This window comes from Bombina bombina, chromosome 3, assembly GCF_027579735.1.
Source record: "Bombina bombina isolate aBomBom1 chromosome 3, aBomBom1.pri, whole genome shotgun sequence".
NCBI lineage: Eukaryota > Metazoa > Chordata > Amphibia > Anura > Bombinatoridae > Bombina > Bombina bombina.
In genome coordinates, this window is record NC_069501.1 from 382679505 (window position 1) to 382693133 (window position 13629).

A 13629-nucleotide genomic window follows, 5' to 3' on the forward strand; every position below is an offset into this window, starting at 1 on the left:
GAGAGGATTAAAGTACTAACCATAATATCCTTTCTGAGAGGAGAGCCTAGGGTCTGGGCGGACTCTTTCTTTGAAAACGATGAGACCATACTGGGGTCACTGGATGAGTTCCTGAATAATATAGATGAATTATACTTCAATACCAATGTACAGCTGACTGCAAAAGGCTCCATGAGCAGCCTTAAACAAGGGAAGCGTGCAGTTGAAGACTACATTACAGAGTTCAAGCAGTATGCCACCGACTCACAGTGGAATCCGATCGCCCTAAGGAACCAGTTCAGGCTAGGTTTAGCTGAAAATATTAAAGACGAACTAGCACGCACTGATCTTCCAAAAACTTTAGAGTCACTAATGAAGCTGTTTATCCAAATAGACCACAGATTGAGAGAAAGATGCTCCGAACGCTGTCATAGTGAACAACAGCCACGAATGTTCCCCAGTATACCTTAAACACTACCTTAGACCAAAACATCAGTAGAGCCTATGGAGATAGGTCTGGCCAGGGGTCCATTTACTCCCAATGAACGGCATCATCGTAGATCAAACCAGTTATGCATGTACTGTGCAAATCCAACCCATACTGTAAAGGACTGTCCGATACCTCAAAGATCAAAGAAAAGTAAGTCACACAATATTTACTTATCCCAAACTACCACAAATAATCCAATTTACTGTGTTATCTCTCTGTATTTACAGTGGAATCAAGCAAACCTCTCCACTGAAGCTATTCTGGATTCAGGAGCCTATGGCAATTTTATCAATAGCGCTCTTGTAAGAAAGAATAAAACACCACTTGTGTTAAAACATACAGCTGTTTCTATTCATGTCATTGATGGTTTAACTATAGCCACTGGTCCCATCACACATCAAACTATCCCACTTCTAGTAAAAACCTTGTCTGGTCATACTGAATATATAGAATTTGACGTATTACCTTCACCTCTTTTCCCCATCGTATTAGTTATAACCTGGTTACAGAAGCATCAAACCACAATAAACTGGAAAACTATTGTCTCCATTCCTGCTTCCCCCCACAAATTCTCCTACAAGTTCCAGAAGAACGTTTTAGTCTCCCGATGGAATACCAAGATTTTACCAATGTTTTTAGCAAACAGGAGGCGGAATCCTTACCGCCACACCGCATATACAATTGCCCAATAGACTTAAAGCCTGGATCTACCATACCTTATGGGCACCTGTATCCCCTCAGTCAACCTGAGCTTGACCACCTTAAAACTTATTTGGAAGAAAATTTAAGTAAAGGGTTCATTAGGCCTTCCACATCCTCAGCAGGAGCAGGAATGTTCTTTGTAAAGAACAAGGATGGCTCATTACGCCCTATCATAGACTACTGTGAATTAAACAAGAGGACCACAAAAAATTGGTACCCACTCCCTTTAATCCTGGAACTCATTGAACAGCTCAACGAGGCCAAAATTTTCACCAAGTTGGTCTTAAGAGGAGCTTAAAATTTGGTACGCACAAGAGAAGGCGATTAGTGGCTGACGGCATTCAGGACCAGGTACGGCTTATATGAATACCTGGTCATGCTATTTGAGTTGTGCAATGCCCCAGCCACCTTCCAACACTTAATTAACAACGTATTTCGAGATCTCCTGGATGTATGTTTAGTTGTCTACCTTGATGACATACTCATATACTCGAATACCTACAACAAACATGTCAAACAATGTCTGTTGGGTCCTTTCCAGACTGAGGGTACACAGGTTGTATGCAAAACCAGAGAAATGTGAATTCCACACCTTTCAGGGTTTTGACTGTTACTGCACCTTTAATTTGGTTCACCAATCACAGTGATTCATCACCTATTTTAACACCTGCTCTCCTAACTAGCATTTCTTAGTATTTTGTTTCTCTATCTAGAGTAACTCTGAGCCTTACTCTCTGAGATTTTCACAGATACCTAACTTCAATTTTCCTCCTCAGGATTCATTGTTTACCAAAGTCATTTCTTTAACAAGAGGACAACACTCTCCTGTCAGCATTGGAATCTGCAGACCTCTAACATCTCTCTATTTCCTAGCCTGTAGTGTCTTGGCATCTTAACAACTACAGAGAAGCTGTTTCCTTTTTTCTTCAAGCAGGGATCTGTTTCTTGCAACACTAACAGGAAGTGACCGGGAACAAATTGTGCGCGCACAAGGAGTCAGAACAGGCAGCAGGTTCGGACAACAAACTTTGTGAGTAATATTTTCTAACCTTCTACAACTACTGTTTTGTGTTACTCTGCCTGTATTTCTACCGCTTCTCATGCTAACTGGGATTACTAGTTCAACACATACTGTGCACATACTTTGTATTAGCCTGATCTGTGATCTGCTTCAGATTGAGGCTGTGTTTTCCAATGTATTATCCTCAGCAGAATATTAAGATTCATACCAAGTGTGACTGTCTAAATGTTATTTGATGAATAACTACTTCTAACCTTTCATTGTGGATTACAACTCTGATATTTGTGTTTACCTTACTTAAAGATTTTCTACAGAGATCACTGAGGATTACAAATAGAGATTCTATTTTGCATATTTTCTATCTAATGTCTAACATGTCGCTTCTCCCTCAATAAGGGTCTAACGTGACACCTGTGTATATAATTAAGTATTCAGTATATCCTGAAAATCATACTTTATAACAACTTTACACTATACTACTTGGTTTCACTTTGAAGCTAGAGTTACCAAATCACAATAGTGTTACATTTCACATTTTTGTCTTGTAAAGTTGTTGCCTCCCTGACATAATACTAAGCCTAAAAAAGTTACGTCACAAGTATGGATCCTGCTGAAATACCCCAGTTTGTATTTAACCTAAACCATAAGGTGGATAAAATTGGGCAAGCAATATTAGACCTACAACTAGAAACACAGGTTCTTAGAGAATTGATAAAGGATCTGAAAGTCCCACACACCTCAACTATTGAACCACAAGTTAGTTTACCTGACTCCTTTTCTGGAAACAGGCGGTCTTACAGACAATTTAAAAATGCTTGCCACCTCCTATTTAACTTAAAACCTCACACCTACCCAACAGACAGGGTAAGGGTACTCTCTACAATATCTTTTCTCAGGTCAGAACCTAGGGTATGGGCTGACCACCTATGTGAAACCAATGACCCTCTAATAAATTCTTTCTCTGGGTTTTTCTCTGCTATGGATGAGTTATACAGTGATACAGATATCCAACTCACAGCAGAACAAAAAATGAGAAACCTTAAACAAGGAAAAAAATCTGTGGAGGATTACATCACAGAATTTAAATTATATGCTTCCAACTCAGACTGGAGCTTGGTTTCACTCCGCAATCAGTTTAGGCTCGGCCTCTCTGATTCCGTTAACGACGAACTAGCAAGGATAGAGATGCCAAGTACTCTGGATGCTCTCATGAAAGTATGAAACTCAGATTGATCGTAGGCTAAGAGAACATAAAGCAGAACGCACCTACACTGAACCTGCTTCTAAGGTCCCATCTTCCAGCACTACACATTCAAGACCTAGAAGTAATGACCCCGTCACCCCTATGGATATCGGGGTAATTAGGGGACCACTCACTGCCGAAGAATGAATGAGAAGAAGGAACAACCACTTATGCATGTATTGTGCAAACCCAAGTCACATGGTCACAGACTGTCCCATTCTACGTAAAAAGAGTAAGTTTAATATTGTAAATAATGTAACAAGACTTGATGAACCACCTTCTTATTGCAATTTATCTCTCTTGTTACAGTGGGACCTTAGACGTCTGCCAATCAATGCCATAGTGGATTCTGGAGCTTTTGGCAATTTCATTGACAACACCACTGTACATATTAATAAAATACCCACTGTTGAAAAAAAACACCCTGTCTCTCTCAAGGTTATTGATGGTTCCGTACTAGAAAATGGTCCTATCACGCACAAAACAATTCCCTTATTAGTGACCACTCAAGGGGGACATACTGAGTATATTACCTTTGACGTTATACCTTCACCACATTTCCAAGTCGTTTTAGGTCTATACTGGCTACAATTACATAATCCTAATATAGACTGGTCATCACTCACTTTAACCTTTCAATCAACATTTTGTAAAAGTACTTGTTTTCCTCAAACAGCAGTACTACACTCTAGCACTGATGTACCTCCTATACTGACTCACTATCTAGATTTCCAGGAAGTGTTTAGTAAGGTGGAAGCTGATACACTTCCACCGCACCGGGTATACGACTGCCCAATTGAATTAATCCCAGGAGCAACACTACCTGTAGGTCATCTTTACCCCCTTAACCAACCTGAACTAGAACATTTAAAAGAATTGGGGGATCTCAATTTACTTCAAGGTTTTGGAAATGTTTATGCAAATCCCTTAATATCAAACACCAATTCACTACTTCATTCCATCCTCAATCAAATGGACAAGTGGAGAGAATAACCAATGGTTGGACGAATACCTACGATGTTTTTGTGCTTATCAACAACATAATTGGATTTCATATCTCTCTTTCGCAGAATTTGCATATAACAACCTTACTAATTCTTCAACCAATCTTACACCCTTCTATGCAAATTATGGATACCACCCCACTTTCACTTCCATCTCATCAACCCCTTCTGATTCACCTTTGGATGATGAGTTGAATAATTATTTACAGGACAACTTCAATTTTATAAAAGAGAACATTATTAAGGCTCAAAACTCACAGAAATATCACTACGACTTAAGAAATAGAGATCCTCCTAAGTATAAAATCGGAGACCAAGTATGGTTATCAACCAAGAACCTATGAATACAAGTGCCAAGTAGGAAACTAACACAAAAGTTTTCTGGACCTTTCAAAATTCTCAAAGTAGTCAATCCTAACGCCGTTACTTTAGACCTTCCCTCTTCCATGAAAATGCATGCTAAATTTCATGTATCTCTCCTCAAGCCTTATAACCCAACCAGAGTTCAAGCTTCTCACACACCTTCGTCTCTTGAATTACAAGATACCGATGTATATGAGGTTGATCAGATTATTGACTCTAGGATTTCCAAAGGAGTATTGCAATACTTGGTTAGATGGAAGAACTTCACCAAGGATGATGATACGTGGGAACCTTTTACTAATATCTATGCTCCTAAATTGGTCTCCCAGTTCCATCAGAAATTCCCGGATTCTCCTAGACCTCAAGCTGAGGATCAGCTTGCTTGACGGGGGGATCATGTCAGGGTTTTGACTGTCATTGCACCTTTAAGTTGGTTCACCAATCACAGTGATTCATCGCCTATTTTAACACCTGCTCTCCTAACTAGCATTGCTTAGTATTTTGTTTCTCTATCTAGAGTAACTCTGAGCCTTACTCTCTGAGATTTTCACAGATACCTAACTTCAATTTTCCTCCTCAGGATTCATTGTTTACCAAAGTCATTTCTTTAACAAGAGGACAACACTCTCCTGTCAGAATTGGAATCTGCAGACCTCTAACATCTCGTTATTTCCTAGCCTGTAGTGTCTTGGCATCTTAACAACTACAGAGAAGCTGTTTCCTTTTTTCTTCAAGCAGGGATCTGTTTCTTGCAACACTAACAGGAAGTGACCGGGACCAAATTGTGCACGCACAAGGAGTCAGAACAAGCAGCAGGTTTGGACAACAAACTTTGTGAGTAATATTTTCTAACCTTCCACAACTACTGTTTTGTGTTACTCTGCCTGTATTTCTACCGCTTCTCATGCTAACTGGGATTACTAGTTCAACACATACTGTGCACATACTTTGTATTAGCCTGATCTGTGATCTGCTTCAGATTGAGGCTGTGTTTTCCAATTGTGTATTATCCTCAGCAGAATATTAAGATTCATACCAAGTGTTACTGTCTAAATGTTATTTGATGAATAACTACTTCTAACCTTTCATTGTGGATTACAACTCTGAAATTTGTGTTTACCTTACTTAAGGATTTTCTACAGAGATCACTGAGGATTACAAATAGAGATTCTATTTTGCATATTTTCTATCTAATGTCTAACATGTCACTTCTCCCTCAATAAGGGTCTAACGTGACACCTGTGTATATAATTAAGTATTCAGTATATCCTGAAAATCATACTTTATAACAACTTTACACTATACTACTTGGTTTCACTTTGAAGCTAGTGTTACCAAATCACAATAGTGTTACATTTCACATTTTTGTCTTGTAAAGTTGTTACCTCCCTGACAACACCACAGAGATTTCTTTCTTGGGGTTACACATTAGCCCTACTGGCATCAGGATGCAAGACAACAAAGTCGATTCTGTAAAAAACTGGCCTCAACCAACAACAAAGAAAGAACTACAAAGGTTTCTCAGATTTTTTAATTACTATAGAAAATTTATCAAAGATTTCTCAAAGATTGCAAAACCCCTCACACAATTTACGATTACCAACAACCTTTTTCATTGGAACTCTGAAGCAACAAAAGCCTTTGATCTCCTTAAAAATAAATTTACCTCTGAACCCATCTTAAGATTCCCAGACCCAAAACTACAATATGCCCTTGAGGTGGACTCATCCGATTACGCCCTCAGTGCTATTTTATACAAGAAAACATCTGTAACGGAACCCCTGCACCCAGTCGCCTATTTCTCCAAGGTACTAACTCCCGCAGATATTAACTATCCCATTGGAGAAAAATAACTCCTAGCAAATAAAAAAGCCCTAGAACATTGGTGACATCTCCTTGAAGGCACAACCCAACCGATCATCATTTACACTGATCACAAAAACTTAGAATTTCTACAATCCAACAAAACCCTATACTCACGTCAGGTCAGTTGGAGTTTATACTTTACGCAATTTAACTTCCATATAATCTACAGACCTTCCAGCAAGAATGGTAAAGCAGATGCTCTCTCACGAAAGGATAAAAAAAACAATTTTCAACCTACCTCAACTAGTATCATTCCTACAGAAAGGTTTATTGGATTATCCCCTTCTTTTATACAGGATCTAAAGAAATCCATAAACTCCAAAGATCACTTCCCATCTAAACAGTTAATAAAAGATCTAGATGGGTTGTACTACCATGAAAACAAACGTTATATCCCGAAAGATCTAAGGCATCAAGTTCTAAGAACACATCATGATACTCCTCTATCAGGTCATCCAGGAGAACTAAGAACATATGAACACCTATCCAGGCATTACTGGTGGCCATCCATGAGAGAGTCTATTAAAGATTACATACAATCCTGCACTATTTGTGCTACTTCAAAAACCAAGAAAAGACCCCCTTATGGACTCTTTATACCCATGCAGATTCCTGACCCCCCATGGCAACATCTTTCACTAGACTTTATTGTTGATCTACCACAGTCAGCTAACATGAATACCATCCTAGTGGTAATCAACATTCTAACAAAGATGGCCCATTTCATACCGTTCCACAAACTCCCCACTTCTTTGGAAACAGCTCAACTTTTTCTTTCTAACGTAGTGAAACTTCACGGACTTCCAGCCATACTGACATCAGCCCGAGGTACTCAATTTACCTCAAGGTTCTGGAAGGCCTTATGTAACCAATTAGCAATTGATCATCGATTCACAACCTCATTTCACCCACAAACAAATGGTCAAGCAGAACGATTAAATCAATGGTTGGAACAAGATATCAGGTGTTACTGTTCATACCAGCAAAGTGATTGGGTAAAGTATTTGCCAATGGCAGAATTCGCATTCAGTGACTCCCTGAACTCTTCCACAAAAATGACTCAGTTCCAAGCAAATTATGGATTCCATACTACTTCCATTCCCTCCTCAGCGAGGAATACCAAAACAAAGTCCGATTGCCCAGTCGCCAAGGATTTGGCTATTACATTAGTAGAGAATTTAAGACAACTTAGAGAGAATATCAACGTCTCACAACAAAGTCAAAAGAAATACTACGATCTCCGAAGACACGCACCGCCACAATATTCCACGGGAGATCTTGTCTGGCAATCCACAAAGAATCTGAAGCTACAGATCCCTAGCAAGAAGCTCAGTGAATTGTTTATCGGACTTTTCGCTATACAGAAAGCGATAAATCCAAATGCAGTTTCTCTACAGTTACCGACATCTTTAAAATTTCATTCCACCTTCCATGTCTCTCTTTTGAAACCTTATACAACCATGAGAAATCCTGGACTTGTCCTACCACCCAAAAATAAATTACTTGACACCGATGAATACGAGGTAGACTACCTGCTTGACTCCAGAATATCCAATGGACAACTACAGTACTTGGTTAGATGGAAAGGATACCTGCCTGAGGAAGATATTTGGGAACCAGCATACAACATTCATGCTCCAGGATTGTCTCGATTTTCCATCGCCGGAATCCGGATCGTCCAGGGCCTTAAGCTGTGGTACAGCTTGTTTGAGGAGGGGGTCATGTCAGGAATTCTGTTCCTGCTTCATACTTCCTATTCAAACTCCTCCCAGCTGCTCTTTAAAACTGATGCGCACCTTACACCTGATGCTTAGTATTTTGTTTGTAGTCTCGCACTCTGACTAGAATTCTAAGCTCCTGGCTCACATCTTGTGATTCTCGTGACATAGGATTAAGCAACAAACTTGTCTACCTCTTCATCATTCACCTCCTTCTACCTACTCCTGGAGGAGTCATCCCTCAACAAATTAATATCCACTTTTATGATTAAACCATATATTCCGGTATCGCTATATTCACTCTGACCGGTACCTGACGATCACTTCCTGTTTTATGGACTTCATTGTAAACTGAACTGGCTGCTCTCACTGCTCCACACATTCAAAACAACCCCTCACCAAGGTAGGATTTGCAAGTTGTGGAAGGCAACCTAAACTAAGCACAAAGGCTGATTGTTTGTTCTACGGACTGTCTGTCCCGCTTCCACTGACGACTACTATAGCCTGGGAAATCCCCTCAGTGACGTCAGTTGTCAATCACTAACAAACGCTATTACATTGTTCCCACAGAAAAGGGAAGTTGCTTACACTGCTGAATTGTTACATCTTACAGCTACAACTTGAATCTGAAACTGCCTGCTGTATTAATTATTTAACAGTATCGTTTCTGCTCACTACTCAAAACAATTGATGCAGAGCAGTTACATTATTCTCTGAAGTAACTTTCACTATCACTAACTACAACTACTCAAAGCCATAGTAGTTCTACAAGCTGACAGTGATACAAACCTTACTTAAAGGTACAGTATAACCTAAAAAGTCTGCAGTTGAGATCCACTAGTTACCTGAGTTTAACACTTTATCTGGCATATTCTTACATTCTATGTGTGTACACGTACATACAATAGGATTCACAAGCTTTCTTCTTCTGACAACATATTTTTAGGAATGTTTTAGGACTTGTTTTTTTCCTTGGCATGTTCAAGGTACATAACAGAAAATAAAGGGTTTATAGTGTATAAAGCGCTGGACTTAAAACGCTTTTTTGCCTCCCAAAATACTGTCCTCCTCCTGGACAGAGAAAATGTAAATAAAACAGAGAATGGTTTTCGGGGGCACTCAGTAAGCTCAAAACGTTAGAGATATGGGTATCATCACATTAATAATGGGGACCTTAATAAGGGTGTTCTCAAATAATTATATATATATATAATTATATATATTTGGACTCTTTTCCTTTTTGGTAAAAAATTATTGAAGGATAAATCACTCTTTTTTTTCTTTTATTGAAAAATACACCTTTATGTATTTATTCATGAATGATCTACAGAAGAGCAAAAAATTCAAATGTACATATATATTTGGACTCTTTTCCTTTTTGGAAAAAAATTATTGAAGGATAAATCACTCTTTTTTTATCTTTTATTGAAAAATACACCTTTATGTATTTATTCGTGTTTATTATACATTTGCATAATGGTTGTTATGTTCTTTATTAGTTTTGAATATATGAAACATTAAATGTGAATTCTAATGTTTATAAATTTTATCTGTACCCAAATAAATATAATGTCACATTGAAACACTTCCGGACTCTCAGTTTAAAGCCTCTATATTTGTGATATGGTTAAACCAGGTACGTTTTTTTTTTTGACTAGTATATAGTGAAGAGAACTTGAAAAATATATGCCAATTTTATAAAAAACTTTTACTTATTAAAAAACATTACATAAAAATCATAAAATACAAAATTATACAATTAGCAGATTGCTCCTTTAAAAACAAACAATTAAACTTTCTTCTAAGAAAACTTTTGATATGCGTAGATATTTAAAATAAATTACTAAGCTTATAACTTTATGCAAGTGTTTTCAATATACTTCTGCTTTAAGAAAATGGCTTCTGTGTTTTCTTACTGGACTGTTTAAAGAGAAAGCTGTATAGTCTCTTTTAGCAAATGGTAATTTTGTTGCAATACCCCTTATTTTGACATATGTATCTTTGCGTGTTATTTTAGAAATAACACGCAAAGTTACATATGTCAAAATAAGGGGCATTGCAACAAAATTACCATTTGCTAAAAGAGACTATACAGCTTTCTCTTTAAACAGTCCAGTAAGAAAACTGGACTGACATTTTTTAAGGAATGTTTTAGGACTTCTCCCCTATAGAGGCAAACAATGATAAGCACTTGCATTATCTACAGGAACAAATGTTTAGTAGACAAAATTTATTTTGGACTAATCATTTGTCATGGAAAAAAAGTTGTTGGCTCTGTAGAATTTTTACATCAGTAGCTGGGGAGCAGCTTAAACTTAGAGCTAAAGTTAAGGTAGTACCTACCGGTATTGCTGCAAGCCAGCAGCAGCAAATATATATATATTTTTCTAAATGTATTTCTTTTTTTTTTAATGGGTCAGTATTAAATAAAAGTGAAAAAACATTTTTTCTAAATGTATTTATGTTATATTTAATGTGTATTAAATAAAAGTGAAGGCTACACATTTGTTGGCTGACACAAGAATCAATCATCTCTATGTTGCCGGATTGCTATTAAACCTACAGAGAAAATTTGTGATTCCTTTTCTGTGTTATCATTTCAGATCAATGAATGTGATTTATACTGTTGACTAAGAATTCTCATGCTTCTTAGGGTCCTAGCATGTCTACAAAAATCTCCTTATTATTAATTCACTATTAAGGTGTACTTGTAATTTTCCATCTTGAATCTCATAAAAAACGTGCTTTGAAGTGTAAGTGCTTATTATAGAATGAGGGGTTCCTGCTCTTTCAAACGAGTGGTCAAATTTCCTCTTACTATGCAGCAGATCATCATAAATGAATCATCACCTGCAATACTAGGCACAAGGATTTTTTGTGGTGTCAGGCCTTAAAAATTCTTATTACTATTCAAAAAAATGCTAATTTCGAGTTATCTTAATAAAGAAGACAAGTGGGTGATCATAAAATAGGCAACATATTGAAATAGAACAATACATAAAGATGTATTAGTTCAAGTATTTTGTTTGGTGAGTTTTTTGTTATGGTATTATCATCAGTATATACTGTATATATATATATATATATATATATATATATATATATATATAGTCTGTCCAATCTATCAATAGACACACGGACATACAGATATATTATTGCTGTGCCTGGACTGGAATGACTAAATATATGCAGCAAATTTAGAGTTGGTAGTTGGATAAAGTATAGAATCAATAATTAATAGGCCATTGGTGCTTTCAGAAGAAAGGAACCATTTTTAAACCAGATAAGAAATATTAGGGGAAAAGAAACTCATGCTAAGGGGCATATTTAACAATGTGCGAGCGGACATGATACAAAGTAGCATATCATATCCACTGCACATTGCTGCACATCCATACGCTGTTGGCATTTATCATTGCACCAGCAGTTCTTGTGAACTGCTGGTGCAATGCCACCCCCCTGCAGATTTGCGGACAATCGGCCACTAGCAGGAGGTGTCAATCAACCCAATCGTATTTGTTCGGGTTGATTTCTGTCCGCCGCCTGAGAACAGGCGGACAAGTTAAGGAGCAGCTTCATACGGAGCTTGATAATTATGCCCCTAAATATTATTTTATGTTATTATGCTCATTAGGCACTATAATGTCTCTGTAAAAGTTATTCCTCCCTTAAAGAAACCTTCTGATTTTTAAATTCCGCTTTATTTATTTTTTCATGATGGGCCCGATAATCTAAAGCTCTCCGCTTTGGCGAGATTTTCTAAGATGATCTCACTAAACAGCATTCAGAGACACCTACTTAACAATATAATTCTAAAAAAAAAAGATTAGAGCGATTTCTCTCCGTGCTGGCAAGTTTTTGATTGTGCCCAAAAAAGGCAGCTCATTAAGAACTTTAGGCCAGGAAATTCTCTGCTTTTCTGCCTTTACTTAAGAATCTAGGTTAGTTTCATTTTTTGCCAGGGAATGCTTTAAAATTCAACCACATGAAAACATTATAGACCTTTACTTAAAGGGACAGTCTAGGCCAAAATAATAGGCATGCAATTTTAAACAATTTTCCAATTTACTTTTATCACCAATTTTGCTTTGTTCTCTTGGTATTCTTAGTTGAAAGCTTAACCTAGGAGGTTCATATGCTAATTTCAGAATGCATTTTAACAGTTTTTCACCACTAGAGGGTGTTAGTTCATGTGTTTCATATAGATAACACTGTGCTCGTGCACATGAAGTTATCTGGGAGCAGGCACTGATTGGCTAAACTGCAAGTCTGTCAAAAGAACTGAAATAAAGGGGCAGTTTGCAGAGGCTTAGATACAAGATAATCACAAAGGTTAAAAGTATATTAATATAACTGTGTTGGTTATGCAAAACTGGGGAATGGGTAATAAAGGGATTATCTATCTTTTAAAACAAAAATTCTTGTGGTGACTGTCCCTTTAATCAAACAAACCATGTGCTTCAGAAATACAGTTTGGGGAAAATAAACATTGTACTACCAGGTTTAATACTCTGTTTCATACCTTTGAGCAGCCAGAGTAAAAGAAGAAATAACAATCTTCTTTATTAGACATGATGTGTGCAGTCCTAAGGTAAAATTAAAAAAATGAGTGTAAATAAATATCACACTATAATACAATACCATGTGAACACAGGCTTAAAATAACTATTCCTATATCATGTTTATTCAATCTTTCCCTCCTCATAACTGGTGCTATATATATATATATATATATATATATATATATATATATATTTGTGCCTCATTATCGCTAATGAAATATAAGGGGGTTCATGAACGAAATAGAAAAAAACAACAGTTTGAATACAATAGACAAAAAGGAAATCACAAAACTTTTGGTCTGACTCTCCGGCATAAACTAACTAACAAGCCAGAGTTTTGGGATTGGTTTAAGTAAGAGCAGGTTAGTCACCACGGTAACTGATCAGCTGATTATTACACCTGTGCTGTTTTAAGATCTGTCCTGTTACTGGGTCAAGAGGACAGAAACTGAAGAACATTGTACTAGAAAAAATACTAAAATATGTTTTCAACATAACTAATCTGAGATAAGGCTGACTCTGTATTATGAGTTTGAGGAACTAAGACTGCAACATTAATAAGTGTTTTGGTATAAAGAATTTATAAGATTTAAAAATATAATTTCTACAACAAAATAGGTCTTGGCAATTGTAATGACCTGTCTATCCAAAGGTATAACCAGCAATAATATTGATTTAAAT

General features: G+C 37.0%; 1 protein-coding gene across 1 annotated transcript in view; it reads right to left on the reverse strand.

The window, feature by feature from the left end:
• The window catches only part of LOC128652347 (zinc finger CCCH domain-containing protein 11A-like), a 56732-nt gene that overhangs the window by 42764 nt on the left and 339 nt on the right, over positions 1-13629 (reverse strand). The window contains exon 2 of the mRNA XM_053705288.1: positions 12909-12972. Within this exon, the coding sequence (XP_053561263.1) occupies positions 12909-12959 (51 nt within the window). The 5' untranslated portion in view covers positions 12960-12972. The remainder of the gene's footprint in view (positions 1-12908; positions 12973-13629) is intronic.